This window comes from Gymnoscopelus microlampas (assembly GCF_963454915.1).
Source record: "Gymnoscopelus microlampas genome assembly, chromosome: 11".
Taxonomy (NCBI): Eukaryota; Metazoa; Chordata; class Actinopteri; order Myctophiformes; family Myctophidae; genus Gymnoscopelus; species Gymnoscopelus microlampas.
Window position 1 is genome coordinate 52,076,059 of NC_139948.1, and position 18,444 is coordinate 52,094,502.

Below are 18,444 nucleotides of genomic sequence, written 5' to 3' on the forward strand. Positions count from 1 at the left end.
AGTACCAAAAGTAAAAGTACTAAAATGTTTGAAAATAGCTCACAACGTGTCGCGATGTGACGCGTTGTGAGCTTGTAGATCGGCTATTTTCAAATAGCCTATAAAATAGGGCTGAAGTGGTTAATGTATGTTTTATAATATAATCATTTATATCTGCAAAAGAACTAGTAACTCAAGTTTTCAAATAATTGTAGTTGTAGTAAAGTAAAAGTATCTAAATATTTTTACTTAAGTACAGTACTTGAGTAAACTACACCACTGCATGAGAATGACAACACAGTGAAGAAAACAACGTTGTTGTTTAGTTTTTTATCTCATCTGGTCTGTTCAACAGGTGGTGAAGTCAGGGTGAGGCAACTAGACTGGCTCCAACATGACCTTTGTACAGGTAAGATTACTCTCTCTCTCTCTCTCTCCAATCACTCACACACACGATATGACGCCCATAAAACGCACGTACACACACACACACACACACACACGCAAGCACGCCGTTATCGGGAGGCTTCTAGGGGGCGGGCCGCGTGCGTGTGTGCGTGTGTGCGTGTGTGTGTGTGTGTGTGTGTGTGTGTGTGTGTGTTGTGTGCGTGTGCGTGTGTTTGTCTAAGCCTACTGTTTTTTTCTTTATACTGCATTTTTGATTGCCGTTTTTTATATTCTATTCTTGTACCCCACTATATTTCCACACTCACTCCAGAGGGCCACGTTGCATACTGTTGCTGTCGGGTAGAAACCTCTTATCTCAATATTTTAACTTTTTTCGTAAATGATTGCCTTACTTCGTCATTCTAGTATGTCACACGTTTTGAGCTTGTAGATCTGCTATTTTTTCCATTTTGGAATTGGAATCCTGAATCATTTTTTGGTATTTTTTTAACACATTGGGTGCCAGCATTTTTTCATAACAACATACCGTGAGTGCCAGCATTCTCCCCATTGACTGCGCTTTGCTGTTTAAAGCTCTAGACTCCACGACGAGCAAATCCACGTAAAAAAAAGCATCCATTCATTTAGCGCGATGACCCTGGCTACATCCTGGAACGATAACATTTCACTCGCAAGTTACAACGGGGACGGATCGCGCACCGCGCATGACCGGTTTTCCCCACCGGAAACAGATTCGGAGATATAAGCGTTTCAAAGAAGGAAATAGACAGGAAGCGGATGGGAGCCATATTTTTGTTTCCGGTGATCTATCTGGCCCTTCCTTCTCAGGATCACAGTGGCTGCTGTTACATGGACAGTTTCATTCGGAATGAATACACTTCTATTCGGAATGAATGAATGGATGAATTCATTCAGAATAGAAATGCTCATGTAAACACCTCAATTGGAATAGAATATTCCATTCCAGTCTGACCCGAATGAATTTTCATTCGGGTTAGGAGGGGTGGTATAGACCGTTTGAATCGGGGTATACCAATTGGAATTGACCATGTAAACACTTCATTCCGAACACTCCTCTCTGTTTGGAATACATGCATTCCTTTGCGCATGTCTGTGCTTAGTAGGGCTGTCAGAATTGTCCAAAAATGACCTATCAAATCTGTAATTCGGCCACGGTCGCTCCTGCGGGATAAAATGAATGATTCTATTCTATAGCGTCATTTAATAAGCCTGTAATGGTTAAGCCCAGACTTGTCCAGGAGAACGGACGCTCCAAGGATTGCTGGCCTAGGCTACACTTATATGGATCTTTTTTTAAACGGGTATTTTAGTCCTCAGTTTTTAAAAAGAATCCCTGGCCACATGACAAAGATTTTTTTTTTTTTAAATCCCTGTCCACACATAAACACAGAAACGCATTGATCAGCTGCAAGTTTCAATTTTAAATCAGATTTTACATTTATTTTATATATTATGAGGGGCCAAATACGTATACATTTTTAATCACATGTTAAGGCCAAATACTGCAATAGCTGCATTGTTTTAATAGCATACGTGAACAAAAATAAATGAAAACAACATTATTAGGGCGCAGCTGCAGCGAAAACAGATGAGTTTTACTTAATCAATTAATTACATGGGCAGCCAGAACAGTCGTCCCAAAACACCACGCCCCACGCACCTTTTGAGCGGGATATCCACGGCCGCGCCTTGGTCGCTGGATTTTGACCCCGTGTGCGCATTCAACCCGTGTGCGCACCGCGCGCTACTCGGCGCATAAAGAGGGTTTTCTTCACAGTGAATGAGTTACAGCATGTTTCAAAGCTTTTTCATAATAATATTCATAATAATACAAGAAAAATGTGACACTTGGCATAATGAGTAGCTTATACTTTCTACTTAAGTATCTTTTGATGCCAATACTTTTGTACTTTTGCCATAAATGAGCGTGCCTTGTTTCATAGACTGTAGTGTTGCTCTCTCTCTCTCTCTCCATTTATTATTATAATGACCATGAGCGGTCCGGTGTTTATGTATTATTATTTATTATTATAATGACCATGTGCGAATGCGCGATGACGTCATTGTACCTACGTGAGAGATGTGACAAATAGAATAGTATAGGCTAGCCTACGTTTTACCGTGTCTGGTACCAATACAAAAAAAGAAACTGGTCTGAACTTGTAGATCTGCTACTTTTAAAACGGCAATAACAAAGGAACACAGGCTTGCACCACATACAACGCTGCCTGGCCAGGAGTCGGTGCGTTGCTTCCCTGCCTGCCTACGACCAACAGACCTCGGCCGCGGAGGCACAAGGGGGCTTATTGGCTCCTCCCATGCCCACCAGGGGAAGCTCTGCTCCGGGTAGTGGCCCCTGGTCCATGCCCGGGCGTAGGCGGGAACCACTTTGCTCATGTCCAAAGTTATATTCCGAATGAATGCTTTGGTGATGTAAACGAGGAATACTTTTATTCAGGTCCCATGTAAACAGGTGAGTGGAACAGATTCCTCTATTCGGAATGAGTTCATTGTCTCCGCCAGGCCGAAGGCATGGTGGAGAGTATGTTTTCGTTCCGTTTTTCGCTGTGTGTCCAAGCTAACATTGGTCAAGCTTCACGTGACACGTGACAATATGTTGAAAGGGTGTGCTTTGATTGGCTAGCGAGACGCATGACGAAATACATACCTATAAAACGGGGAGTCACTTCAAAACATTGCATTGCATGTTTCGAAGTGACATCAGTGCCATCAGCCAAGCTAACATTTAGTCAGGAGATATTAGCAGAAAAAGTTCCAATCTTGGAATAAATTCCTTACCAAAAATCCTGCTGCTGGCGGAGACTTGTGCTCCGAGGAGCACATTTTCTAGTTCTGAATGAGTTCATTCTGAATGAATACATGATGGTCCATGTAACTGTGGCCAATGGGTACTCCCAGAGCTGCTCCAGCCCCGCCCGTGTGGGAAAAAACGAAAAAAACAAAAAGACAGCAAAACCGAATACCCTTCGGTTTTGGCACTCCGCGTAACTATTTGCAAAACCGAAGGGTATTCGGTTTTGGCACCCCATGTGTTAATTGGAATCCTGAAAAGTAACATTTGTATTTAATTTCAAATGCATTGAGTTATACTTATGTTAACTTTATTAACTTAAATACAAATACATTGGACATAAAAAAGTCATTAAGCTACTAATATAGACTGAAGTAATTAAAGCGGGTCATGTTTGCATGGAATTGTAACAGCTGAAATCAATAACATATCAGTATTCTGATATTAACCTGCGGTTGCTCATGGATGCTCTGTCTACGGCATAAAGCTGCACTTTGTGTACAGTTCTGTGTCGATGTGTTTTGTTTTTATGTGAGGAAAAACTGAAAGAAATCCAAGGTGAATAGGCCTTGTTTTTCTACACAAGAAAACCATTTATTTTCTGAATGTTTTAATTTCTTATTTATTTACTTATTGCCTCATCCTTGAATTTGATGTCTAATTGAAGAGAAAGGAGTGTCAGTAGTCCTTGACTCCTTTTACTTGATAAATATATGATGATATTTTTTTGTTGTTCCTTCATTGTCAGACGCTGATGTGGAATTCAGCTGGACGGAGGAGGAAGTGGCAGATCTCCATGACAACACTAGGTTCATCCTGGCAGCGGACGGTAAGAGTGTAATAATAATATAATAATAATAGCTCGAATTTATATAGCGCCTTTCATAAACCCAAGGACGCTTTACATCAGAACAAGGAACAACTAACAGACAAATGAACAAACAAACAACAAACAACTACTATATGCCATAAGCCTGAGAGAACACGTGTCTTTTCAAGGCAGCTTTAACCCATTGAGACCTGAAGCCGATTCTACATGTCTCCTAAATACCGACAGTTTTCTGAAAAACGTATGTTTCTATATCAGTGGTGCTCAATCTTTTTCATGTCAAGGACCCCCAAAATGTATTTGGCCGCAGACCCCCATCAAAATATTTTGTTCCAGGAACCCCCCAGAAGCAAAGATTTGAGTTAAAAATGTTCGCTTTAAGAATAATTATATTCAAAGATTTGCACACATTTTCACAATTTTTCAAAAATAGCAGATCTACAAGCTCATAGCGCGGCACTCGGTGCCGCGCTATGAGCTTGTATATCTGCTATTTTTGAATAGCCCAAAGTGTAAATAATGCTTTTTAGCTCAAATCAAAAAATGACACAGTTCCAGGTCTTAATGGGTTAAAAGAGTCCAGTGTTGGAGCATGGCGAATCCCTGTTGGGATGGAGTTCCACAGGGTGGGGGCTGCCACACTGAAGGCTCTGTCCCTGAAAGTTCGCATGTTTGTGTTGGGGACAGCAAGGAGGTCCAAGTCTGTGGACCGCAGGGTCCGTGACCGGCTCGGTGTATGGAGTAGGCTTGAGAGGTACTGTGGAGCGAGGGCGTTTTGACATTTGTAGGTCAGAAGGAGGAGTTTGTAATGGATGCGGAATTGAACAGGAAGCCAGTGCAGTTGTTTACGGGTAGGGGTGATGTGCTGCCATGGCTTGGTGCGGGTGAGAACTCTGGCAGCTGAATTTTGGACATACTGGAGCCTGTCCAGGTATTTGTTTGGGAGCCCAGACAGGACTCCATTGCAGTAGTCCAGACGGGAGGTTACAAATGAATGAATGAGGGTCTGGCCTTTGACCTCAGCTCATACGTGTAGTTTAACACTGTCAGCTTTGATTGATTGATTGATTGATTACTTTATCAGTCAGAGATGTAATCAGCACGAGGTACAGTCAGACATTTAGGCTAAAAGGAGAACAAATAAAAGTCCTGGAAAAAAAGTACTAATTTGCCTATGCGTCTAAAAAAGGCCCTTGCAGCAACATGGACTGTCAAACCTGGGAGGGTTTCACTTAACCTGTGGACAATATCACATACATTTCTTCTAATTTACCTATTGCCACTAGGTGGCAGCACAGCCTCAGTGAATGACCTCAGAGTACACTATAGTGCTTTTCAGTCAGACTCTGGAGTCAGATGTTTGTTGGAATCACTGTGAATCTCCATGATGGTAGAAATACATGAGTTGTGCTGTGTTTACAACAACTGACATTCCTTAATAGTGGTTGACACTTGAATACGGAACAAGAATGAGAAAATACATGTAAAATAGCTAAAGTGGACACACATAATGAGTGTTATGATCTGTTTTTGTTTGCCTCCAGTTTGCTATGATGATGAGCTGACAGACGCGTTTTTCAGAACCTTCTACAGACTCTGCAGTAACTTCCAGCATCCCTGCACTACGTACCTGTCTATAGAGAAGAGGTAATAAAAATCACACCTGTGTGAAGGTAGCGGCGCCTTTGATATATTTTGTCATAGATATGTGTTTCAATATTAATATCTAATATATAATATCAATATTAGTTTATACCCCAGTTAATAAGAATACAGAGGACGAACATAATGATGGACATACACCTGGACATAGACACGGACATATGTACACACAGAGAAATACTAGAGAAACAATATTAAATCTCTGTAAATTTATTTCAAGGCTTCCAGTGGCACTAAATAGTGCCATTGGAAGCGAATCACCAAATGCATTCCAAGGTAAGTGGCAAAAACTGATCTGTCATAGCTGATAGAGTGGGTACCTAAAAAATAAACTTTGTGTGTCCGTGTGTATACATGTGGTACCAGAAAGATATGTATGTGTTATGAAATAATCTATACAATTTATAAGCCGTACCCAGAGTGTTTATGTTCCGGACTTTTACAGTTTATATAAACCATCTAATTTTGTATTCATGATATAATATTGATGTCATGAATAGTTCCCTTGCCTGACCAATCAGAACGTTGACGGGCCTGACCAATCAGAACCTTGACGGGCCTGACCAATCAGAACGTTGACGGACCTGACCAATCAGAACCTCGACGGGCCTGACCAATCAGAACGTTGACGGACCTGACCAATCAGAACCTTGGCGGGCCTGACCAATCAGAACGTTGACGGACCTGACCAATCAGAACCTTGGCGAGCCTGACCAATCAGAACGTTGACGCAAAAGCCAGGTATAGAGGGCTAATATCCGCTCTATACCTAAAGGTATAGAGCGGCTAGCGCCGCTAAAAATAGCAGTGGCGGCCATTTTCTGGTTCCACTTCAAAATACTCAATGCATTTTTCCCATTGACATTTCAAAAAATATTTATATCAATTATTTTAAGCCTAGAATCAAGCCATCCAGGGTCCTGGGGAATCATGACCATAAAACATTTTTTTCTGTGATTTGTTTTATATTATATTTAATTACATGATATACTATATTTAATAAATACCCTTTGTTTTGCCGTTTTCAAAAAGTTTTTTTCACAGAATCAAACATTTTATGGTCATGATTCACCAGGACCCAGGATGGCTTGATTCTAGGCTTAAAATGATTGATATGAATATTTTTGGAAATGTCAATGGGGAAAATGCATTGACTATTTTGAAGTGGAACCAGAAAATGGGCGCCACTGGCCCTATAGAGAAGAGGTGAGATCAGGGGTGTAAAGTAACTAAGTACATTTACTCAAGTACTGTACTTTTTTTACTGTACAATTTTGAGGTATTTTTTACAACTTTCAGTCATTTTGCTTTTACTCCATTTCAAGTATTTGAAAACTTTAATTGCTAGTTACTTTGTAGACTTTGATTATTATCACAAAACATACATTACCCGCTTCAGCCCTACTTATAGTATATACATTTCGGCCATTTGAAAATAGCCAATCTACAAGCTCACTCTACAAGCTCACAATGCGTCGCATTGTGAGCTTGTAGATCTGCTATTTTCAAAAGATTTCTATACATTTGTGAAATGGGACATTCTGCATAATGAGTACTTTCTACTTTTGGTACTTTAAGTACATTTTGATACCAGTATTTTTACTCAAGTCAATTTAGAATTCCGGACTTTGACTTGTATTTCTACATTGCAGTATTGATACTTTTACTTAAGTAAAAAGAAAATGTACTTTTTCCACCACTGGTCAGTGGTAAAATACAGGTAGGTAGGTAGTAGAATATTACACAAGTAAGACGCGCGAACGCTGGAAGCGAACGCAGCTCGAAAATAACAATAAGAAGAATAGAAAGGAATGAGCAATTACTTGCCATCCGGCCTGAAATATGCACAAATGACATGGAATTCTTAGATATCCCAATAGATGAACTCGTGTAGATGCTTGTAGATGTGTTTTTTTTGACTGTCGCTGCTATATTTTTCTCAGAGGAGTGTAATTAGTCAGCCAGGGGCACAGGCGAATTTCAGCCACACTGTAGTGCATGCAGGCAATGAGAGCGTGACTCACATGGGGGCAGCCAATGAGAGCGTGAGTGACATGGGGGCGCGGAGGCGCCTCTTCCGCGTTCGCAATGAAAGTCAAATGGAAATCATGTTTCAGTGGCACAGGCCACTGAAACATGGTGCTCCTAACATTAAGAGACTTTTTTAAGGTCCAGCTTTTTAATGATCATTATCGACACATATTGGCCCTCATTTATCAACGCGGTGCAGACCAAATAATGGGCGTACGGCGAGATCACCGCAACATTTGGCATTTATCAATATATCCTGACGTTGGATTCATCCTACCGTACGCTGAGATCTCACGTCTGGTAGAGACCAGTTGTTAACGTTGGCTGCGCCCGTTTATTCCATTGTAGACCTGCGGAGCAGCATTGTCTGACTGTCTGACAGGCATCTGGACACATAATCCACTCCAAAATGTGTATCTACACTAATAAATAATCGCTGTGAAAATATATCATTTTATAAACTAATTTAAACAAACTGCTTTAACAGTCATTCGGTTAAGCTTGCAGATCTGGCTGCATTGGCTATTTGAAAATAGCAGATCTACAAGCTCACAACAGGTCGCATCGCAACGCGTTGTGCGCTTCTGCAAGAGGGACGTGTGCGGCGAGCGGGGGAAACTCTTTCTTATTGGCTTTTCATGCTTTTTTTGGGTCGTATTCTGGTTCTTCATATCGTGAAGTTGGGCGTTTTGTGAATATTTAAGGGTGTGTTATTTAAATGACGCTCGTTTTCAGACGTGAGATTTATCAAAGCTCCGACCTGATGTACGCTAGGATGGGCTGTATAGGATCCTTTGATAAATGTGACTTTGACGTTGGTGTACGGCCGAATATATGGAAAAAGATAAGCCGTTTTTTACGCTCCGTTGATAAATGAGGGCCATTGTGCTTTCCCTTCTCTCCTCGTACCTCCCACTAGGCTGAACTTCACCCTGAGACACATGGACATATCCTGTGAGGCCTACGACCACTTCCACCGCTGTCTGTCCCAGATGCAGACCATGGAGGACGGACGGATCAGCTTCCATGTGGAGAAGCTCCCCACCAACTTCCCCCAGTACCTCCACTATGAACGCATAGAGCAACTGGTGAGACATAACCTCATTTACAGTATTATACAGTATTATACAGTATTATACAGTACCTGTACTATGAACGCATAGACTCTATGCGTTCATAGTGCAGGTACTGTATAATAGAGTAACTGGTGAGTCAGTCACAAGCTCATATATGTAGTATATACAAAAAAGGGAGAAGAAATAGAAGACCTTTTTTTATGGCAATAATACATATTAATTTGATTAATTAAATTATATCTTTCAAACCTGATGCACTAGGATAGGGATTAGAAGTTTTGAGTTGATAGAATAGATTGTATGTGCCAGTAGCCACTAGATGGAGCTAAAGTATTAGTATTAAAACGATAGGTAGCACATTGGTTGTGTGTCAAGTTAGGACCACTCTCAAATACAAGACAATTAGACTATAATATTTTAGTCAATTTTTGTATTTGTATTATTGCATGTCAAATGGGCTATTATTAAAAGTTAATAATAGCACATTGCATATCTCTGCTGTCGGGCAAGAAAATGAAGGAGAAAAAAAAACATATTTTTAAAACAACACAACACTCATCAAAGTTGGTCTGGTGACTTTATACATTGTCAGATACTTGAATGTGTGAATTGAATTAAATATGTTTTATTTGGCAAAACATTTTAAAACAGCACAATTACATTTAAAATTCTTTGTCTAAAAGGTCCGTCCAAAAAAGTCCTTGCGGTCTTGTTTCCATTGAGGTCCTTGGTATTCAATTCATAGTCATATATATAGTAGCACCAAACAGTTCACCTATCATATTATCATAACTTTACCCAATAACAGCTCAAGTGGAGTTAGGAGGTTTTTGACCATTAATGTGGAGAATGATGGGTTTTGTCCATCATTGATTAGAATTCACAAATGCTTCTTGAGGACACACTACATAGTGACTGTACCTGTTTCATGTAACACTGTTTATTTGCATCTGATGTTTAAATCGCTATGTTGTTATCCATGTCCTCACTGTATTGTCTGATTCACCGCCTTTTGCGAGTATTTTAATGTTGTTTTATGCTTTTGCTTTTACTTTTTTGCTTTATTGTTAAATTAGTTGTGACATTGTAATGTGATTCAAATGTTTGTTATCAGGGCGTCCTTGAAAAAGAGAGCTTCCTCTCAATGGGTTTTCCTGAATAAATAAAGGAAAAAGAAAGAAAGAAAGAATGACGAAGTCAGACGGAAAAAAAATAATAACCTTTGTTGGAGTTTTTTTGGAGGTTGACCAACAGTCAGAAGTGCTTTTTTAAACACTTTTAATTGGTTTAATATCTTTAAAACCCACACACAGACGTAAAGGGTGTTCAATGGCCCTGATTTGTTAGAAAAGAAAATGAAAAAAGACAGCGACAACATTTATTATTATCGCGGTGCGACGCATTGTGAGCTTGTAGATCTGCTATTTTCAAAAGATTTTTATACATTTGAAAACTTGAAACAGGACATTCTGCATAATGACCACTTTTACTTTTGGTACTTTAAGTACATTTTGATGCCAATACTTTTGCACTCTTACTCAAGTAAAAAAATGTATTCCGGACTTTTACTTACTGTAACATAGTATTTTCTACATTGCAGTATTGATACTTTTACTGTGTGAGTACTTTTTTCCACCACTGTCCATGCCCATGACTGCTCTGTTTGTGTTTCCAGGAGCTGTGGAAGGTAACGGCCACGCCTCTGCATCTGAAGCGGGTGTGACCTGTTCTCTGCGGTCGGCCTTCATCCTGAGATAGACTTGTGAGAGCTGTGAGCCCACCTGGTTCAGCTGGCTGGTAGTACTGGTAGGCCGGGGTGGTCCTCACGTCACCCCCCCCACCCCACATGGGCTCCTCCTGTTTGCTGGCACCCATTGAACCTACAGTACAGTACAGTACAGTACAGCTGGCGCTTAGACATCCATTGATTCACTATGAAGTGAAAGTCGAAACAAACGTGGTGAGATAGTGAAGTATTAATGAGACAGCTGATCACTACAGTGGTTTAGAGCAGTTGGTTTTCAACCTTTTTTCGCGTCAAGGACCCCCAAATTCACACATATTAGCCCAGGGACCCCCCATTTGATAAGATAAGCCAGGGACTCAACCATTTTGATTCTCTTGGGGCTCCCAATCTACACAGTAGTATCCTCATCAGTGTTCATTTAACTAGCGGGTCCAGTTGGTTCCATTTGTACTCTCTCAGAGTTACAGACACACAATTTGGTTGCTAACTATTAATTTGTCTGGGAACCCCCCGGGACGCCCTCAAGGACCACTGGTGGTCCCCGGAACACTGGTTGAGAACCACTGGTTTAGAGTTTGTTCTTATGAGCAGTTGTAGGCTTAAAGGGATAGTTCACCCCCAAAATGACTTTTTTTTCCTATCGATTAGTCATGCTATCAATGCATTGAATGGGACATTATCACCTTTTATCAGACCATTGAATGGGTAGCCTCGGAAACCCATGCCTTTTTTTTTTTGTTTAAAAAAAAAGAAGTCCGGTCATCATATTATTGTCTTAGGAATGAGACAAAAACTAAAAACGTATCCATGAATTGAAGTCTCCATGTGGTGACTAATCCATAGGAAAAAAAGTCAGCCTTTAAGACTAATTTATCCTTAATTTCACGTCGTTGTCACGCTCCGAAAATAGTTCACGTTGTGAGCTTATAGATTTTAGGTCTATTTTTGGGTAGGTAAGAACCTGGCCTTGTGCCATCACACCAATAAGTATTCTAATATCACTTTAAACAATAACCTAGTATTGAGTGATTGGTGTGTAGAGAACGCTTTAAGAGCACAAACCGGTTCATGAGCTTTTATTTCATTATTACTCACACATGTCTACTATAATTCAATAACAACCTGCACCTCACTGCGTTCTGCATCCATTTTGTGGAATTGAAGTTCTTGGATTGTACTTGAGTTAATTACGTTTTACGCTTTGGTTGGTTCTCTTATTTGATATTCGTGTTTTAATCCTCTAGCAATACCTGAGATGTTAATGTTTTGGACAAGGGGAATGTATTGTTTGTGAAATATTTTACTATTATTAACCTGTTCAATCCGGGAACGCATCTGTGTCATTTTAAGATGTCTTTGGCTATGCAAAAATAGCAGATCTACAAGCTCAAGAGCTTGTAGATCTGCTGTTTTTTTTAAATCGTGAACATTTGTGCAAGTCTTTGAATGTAGTATATTGTACAAATGTCTCCTAAATCCTAGCAGTTGTTTTTTTTTACGTATTTTATATCGGTGGTTCTCCAACTTTTCCATGTCAAGAACCCCCCCGAAATGATATGTATTCGGCCACAGACCCCCATCTCAAAATATGTTGTTCCAGGGACCCCCCAGAAGCACAGATCGGAGTTAAAAAGGTTCGCTTTGAAACATATACATGTATGTATGTATGTATCGATGTAAAGATTTGCACACATTTATACGATTTTTCAAAAATAGCCGATCTACAAGCTCATAGCTATGAGCTTGTAGATCTGCTATTTTTGAATATAACCTAATAATTCTAAAATGACACAGATGCATTCCTGGTCATAAAGGGTTAAGCAGATATAGATTGGGACATTTTTGTGAGTGTGAATTTGGATCGGCATATCCCATAATATTGGATTTTATAATAATATTTTTTTACCACGCAAGCATGGTAAAAATGCGTGAATGTTTTTTTGACTTTGTTTTCTGTTTTGAACTACAATCTTAGAGGGACTGACATTATTATTATTATTATTTTAGATTTACCAAATATTTTTTACCACCTGAGCCCTATTTCATTGGCCAAAAGAAACAGGCAATCTATAAGCTCATAACGCATTGTAATGTGTTGTGAGCTTGTAGATTGTTTTTTTAAAAAGGTATTTTTGAGCATGTTTTCTTTTGCTGCCGGGTTTAAAGTGGTTAATGAATGTGTGCACCTTACAACACTATTTATTGATTTAAGCTGTGAATTAAAAAAAAAATTAGGAAATTTATGGAAACGACAAATGAGACTTTGAATAAGAACTTTATAAAATAAATATTAAACCGCTTTGTTTATACATTTCTTAAATTATGACGCAGTGTTTAATTTAATGCATCAAAGGTGATTGCCAAGGTTATCACTGGTACAGTATAGATTTATTTTTGATAATTCTAAACACCATAAAGGGCTATATGGATTATGGATTGGAAATAATATGATCAGTGTGCTAACAAAAAAAAGTTGCTGATGTGTCATATTTTTAAATAAAACAAAACTGATACATTATCACATATATACTCTACATGTTTTTTTGTATTTTTTTAATAGCAGAAAGACAAACGCACGGGTGTGCAGTGGTAAAGTGCCTGCCCACCCCCGTGGAATCTAGGGGTTCGAATCCACCGCGGTGCATCCGGCTTTGTCTATACCATACCTGAGCAACTGGCGGCCCCCACCTTCACTTAATGGTTAATATCAGAATAGTGATATATTATTGATTTCAGCTGTTACAATTCCAAACATGCAAACATGACCCGCTTTTTATCAATTCAGTCTATATTAGTAGTTTAATGACTTGTATTACAATTATATTGTCTTTTTTCTATGTCCAATGTATTTGTATTTAAGTTCATAAAGTTAACATAAGTATAACTAAATGCATTTGAAATGAAATAAAAATGTTACTTTTCAGGATTCCAATTCAAAAGTAGCAAAAATAGCCGATCTACAAGCTCAAAACGCGTCGCACTGCGGCGCGTTTTGAGCTTGTAGATCGGCTATTTTTGCTACTTTTGTGTGACAGAATGGTAATTTCTAAAAAAAAAAGTTAAAATACGGAGAAAAGAGGTGTCTGCCCGACAGTACAGTATATGCAACGTGTCCCCCTGGAGTGAGTGTGTAAATATATAGTGGCCCTCTGCATCATCAAAGTTGCATCAGCCCTGGTCTATACGAACACAATTGGCCCCGTGTTCGGGGGAGGGAAGCCGGGCGGCGAGGGCGATATTTGTCACTGAATGTAATCCTACGGGCTGGGGAGCTGTGTGTGTGTGTGTGTGTGTGGGGGGGGGGGGGGCTGATATCTCCCCCGGCCAAGGGGGGGAATTCCCCTTTAGGCTAGTGGTGGATGGATAAGATCTTGGCTTTCCATGATGTGGGAGACCCGGGTTTGAATCCTGGCCGTTACATAATACGTGTCCAAAAGGTTAGTAGACACACTTCATAATGACTGTGTTCTAATCTGTGCCCCTTCGTTTCCACAGAACATGTACACGTTAACGCTACAATGTGTAGTTCAATGTTGTCACAACAGTTTGCGGAAAGACGTGTCTGACCTCATCAGTGGTGTAAAGTAACTAAGTACAATTTTGAGGTACTTTTACTTTACTGGAGCATTTCATCATCATCATCATGTTCATTTAACTCTGAGAGTGTACAAATGGAACCAAATGGACCCTAGCGGGTCCATTTGGTTCCATTTGTACACTCTCAGAGTTACAGACACACAAGGTTCAATTTGGTTCCTAACTATTAATTTGTCTGGGAACCCCCTGAAACCCCCTTGGTCATCTGGCTGTTTAAAGTCCGCTTTCCAGGCTCCGCTGGGTTGGACTGGGTTCTCGCTATGGCTTTCTTCCACCGGGAACGGTCCATGGCCATCTCGTGATCGATGCAGAGTGCTTTCATGTCAGCTAACACGGTCATCTGCCAGGTCTTCTTAGGCCGGCCGGCCACTGGGTCTGATCGACATTACTTTCTTCACCCAATCATTCTCCTCCTTCCTTACACAACGTGTCCGTACCATGGCAGTCTGCCTCTCCTCACCACATCCACTGTGGCCTCCACTCCCATCTTCTGTCTCAGAGCTCTGCACTGCGCTGGTCTTTCTCTCCCTCAGTGACACACACCGCACATCCATCTGATCATCCTCACCTCTGCTCTGTTCAGCCCATGTCTCACTTCCATTACGACGTCATGCCACTGTTCTGACGCAGGCTGAGTACACTTGCCCTTTCATCTTCAGGGATGGGGCCTTGGATGTTAGGAAGGGCGTGAGTTCCCTGAACTTCTTCCATCCACTTCTCACCCTTGTGGTCGCCGCTAGGTCCACCCCCCCCCCCCCCCCCCCCCCCCCCCCATCAGCGTTAAGGATGTCTCCCAGGTAGCAGAAACTGTCCACCACCTCATACGTCTTCCTTGCACCGGAATGTTTCGCTGGCCGCTTGCAGACTACCTTTTACTCCACTGCATCTCCTGTGGACCCATTTTTGGCAGCCCTTGCACTGGAGAGAGTTGTCTTGTACTCCCTTCCCACACAAACTCCACATGGCCATGCTCCTCCTGACTGCGGTATCACTCCCTGGCCAGCACCACCAACCATGACATTTGACTTCTCCACATTCACCTTCATCCCTTTCACTATTTTTGAGGCTATTTTTGGCAAAGAGGTATAGGTGTAGAGGGAAAAAAGAGCAGACCAAGTAAACAAAAAAAAGTATAATTTACTTGAGCGCCTGCCCCTCAAAATGTCTGTGCACGCCACTGGAGTGAGCCATCAGTACCAGGTCATCCGCATAGAGCAGCTCCCATGGTAGTCCACCCCTCACTTCCCTCCATACCACATCCATCACAATAGCGAACAGTAATGGACTGAGTACTGATCCCTGATGCACACCCACCCTTCGAACCCATCACTGTCTCCCATTCCCGTTCTATAACTACTGTTGGAAATACTGGAGCATTTCCAATTGTTATATTTGAAAATAGCAGATCTACAAGCTCACAACGCATCGCAACGCGTTGTGAGCTTGTAGATCGGCTATTTTTAAACATTTTAGTTCTTTTACTTTTGGTACTTTAAAGGTAGTGTAAGTGATATTTTTGGGTTAATCATTGCTATAGAGTGTTTGTTCAGTAACAGGAGTCTCTCCGTCTCTCCAGCTCTTTAATAAACAGAAAATACATTTTCCGGTAGGTGTCAAAATCTCAGCCAATCAGGAGAAAGTACCCATTTTTAAGCTTCATTTTTATAGTGTTCCAGTTCCAATTTGGTCTGCTCATTTCTTAGTGTCATCACTTCCAATTTCACTTGTTTAATCTGTATCCTGATTGAGTTCTCTGTCCTGGTTGGATAAAATTGGAAATGAAACTGAAACGAAAATGCATTTTCTGTTTAATAAAGAGCTGGAGAGACAAGGAGACTCCTTTTACTGAACAAACACTCTATAGCAATGATTACTATCAGAATATAGAGCTATTTAACACTTATTTTAACCAAATAAAATCACTTACCCTACCTTTAAGTACATTTTGATACCAATACTTTTGTACTTTTATTCAAGTAAATTTTCAATTCCAGACTTTTACTTGTAACAGAGTATTTATATATTGCAGTATTGATACTTTTACTTTAAGTAAAACATTTGAGTACTTTTTCCACCACTGGACCTCATTAAGTAAGTAAGTATTGTAAGTAAGAAGACGCTTATTGTCTGTATCAGCCGAGAACGCAGAGAACATACTTAACCAGACCCAGGGAGAGATAGCACCACACCTACCATCAGCTCCCAGTACTTAACCACACCAATTATCACACGGTTGGGGTATTAACCGCACCCAAGCCTTACACACTGAGTTGGTGCCCGGGGATCGAACCCATGATCTTGTGGCGTGAGTTCTACCGACTGAGCTACCCGGACACGTTGACCTCATTAAAGGGATAGTTCACCCCCAAAATAACTTTTATTCTATCGATTACACACCCCATGGAGACTTAAATTCATGGAGATTTTTGTAGTTTTTGTCGCATTCCTAAGACAATAATTTCATGACCGGTAGAAAGATGCTAATGTCTCCTACCGGAGATCAAATTATTATCACCGGTCATCAAATTATTGTCTTAGTAATGCGACAAAAACTACAAAAATCTCCATGAAATTCATGGAGATTTTTGTAGTTTTTGTCGCATTCCTAAGACAATAATTTGATGACCGGCGATAATAATTGAATTTAAATCTTCATGGGGTGTGTAATTGATAGAAAATAAGTCATTTTTTCGGTGAACTATCCCTTTAATGCTCTGGTGGCTGAATGGTAGCAGGTTGCAGCAGTGTTCCTGCTTTAGTAAAAAAAAAAAAAGGATGGGTTTCCGAGGCTACTGCTTTAGTGATTCTAGTGGGGAAAAAAAGCCATGGCAGAGAGAATAGTGGAGAGAATGGGGAGCAGCTCCAATGAGGTCACACACTTTATGTTGGATAATAAGGCCTGGCTGGCATTTATTTAGCGTTTCAATTCATCCCAACATGTGTTGGACAGTGTCAGGGCTCTGTGCTAGATCTTCCTCAATTGTAAACAAAATAAAACATGTTAATGAAATAAAAACCAGGAAACGTAACTGTTATCACAACATTGCATCATGTCACTGTAGCTGTATAGTGTATAGCATTAAGATTTCATTCACTGAAACTAAAGGCACTTATTAGAAACTATGATTAGAAAGGGTGTCCAGTGAATTGTACTCACGTAGTGAAGTGGTTCTCTACTGGTTCTCTTCATTCATTAAGACCAGGGACGCATCTGTGTCATTTTTAGATTTCTTTGGCTATTTTCTTTTTTAAATCGTGAACATTTGTGCAAATCTTTGAATATATATATATATTTTTTTTAAGTCAACATTTGTAACTCAAATCTTTGCTTCTGAGGGATTCTACAAAATGTCTTCTAAATCCTAACAGTTTTTTTTTTTTAAACTTATGTTGCTGTAATATCAGTGGTGCTCAAACTTTTTTCATATCAAGGACCCCCAAAATGATATGTATTTGGCCGAGGACCCCCATCTCAAAATATGTTGTTCCAGCGACCCCCCCAGAAGCAAAGATTTCAGTAAAAAAAATGATATATATATATGTTCAAAGATTTGCACACATTTTCACGATTTAAAAAAAATAGCAGATCTACAAGCTCATAGCGCGGCACTCGGTGCCGCGCTATGAGCTTGTAGATCCATGTGGTTCCTAACCTAACTATCAATTGTTTAGCTTAGGGGACCCCCCTGGAACTCCGTCAAGGACTCCAAAGGGGTCCCCGGACCCCACTTTGAGAACCACTGACATAACTGCCTTGTGTAACGTGTTGCATTTTCTCACGGCGGTCACTAGAGGGAGGTAGTGTGCGCTAATATAAGAGCAGGAGAGACCCCCCTTAAATTGGGGAAGTCTGTCTCTCTTTCAGCAGCAGCAGTCACAACATCACAACAGATCTGTAGAGGGTCTTCTTCTGGAGCTGAGGTCCATCCTTTACCCAGCTGACAACCTCCATCCTCTGCCTGAAGAAGACCAAAGGTAAACATTACAACTATTCTTTTCCTCTTCTCTCTTTGTCCCACTTTTTAGAAACACAACCTAGGCTATATGCTACAGCAGTGGTCCCCCAAAACATTCTTTTTTTTTGGGGGGGGGGGGGCGGGGGGGGGGCTCGTTGTGAGGCGTTGTGAGCTTGTAGGTCTGCTATTTTCACTATATCTGTGGAACCGAGTCAAACTAAACCTAACGCCGCAACTCCTAACGTTCCAAGTGCTTGTCAGGGTGGGGGGTCCCCAGTTTAAATATGATTATTTTGGGGGTCCCAAGTTCAAATATGATTATTTGG

The 18,444-nt window shown here is 40.6% G+C and overlaps 1 protein-coding gene across 1 annotated transcript in view; it reads left to right on the forward strand.

Annotated features, from left to right (window-relative positions):
- The window catches only part of mettl22 (methyltransferase 22, Kin17 lysine), a 29,737-nt gene extending 18,535 nt beyond the window's left edge, over positions 1-11,202 (forward strand). The window contains exons 8-12 of the mRNA XM_084072486.1: positions 335-388; positions 3,969-4,049; positions 5,594-5,696; positions 8,662-8,830; positions 10,494-11,202. Coding sequence (XP_083928612.1) covers positions 335-388; positions 3,969-4,049; positions 5,594-5,696; positions 8,662-8,830; positions 10,494-10,541 — 455 coding nt within the window. The 3' untranslated portion in view covers positions 10,542-11,202. The remainder of the gene's footprint in view (positions 1-334; positions 389-3,968; positions 4,050-5,593; positions 5,697-8,661; positions 8,831-10,493) is intronic.
- The last annotated feature ends 7,242 nt before the right edge of the window (positions 11,203-18,444 follow it).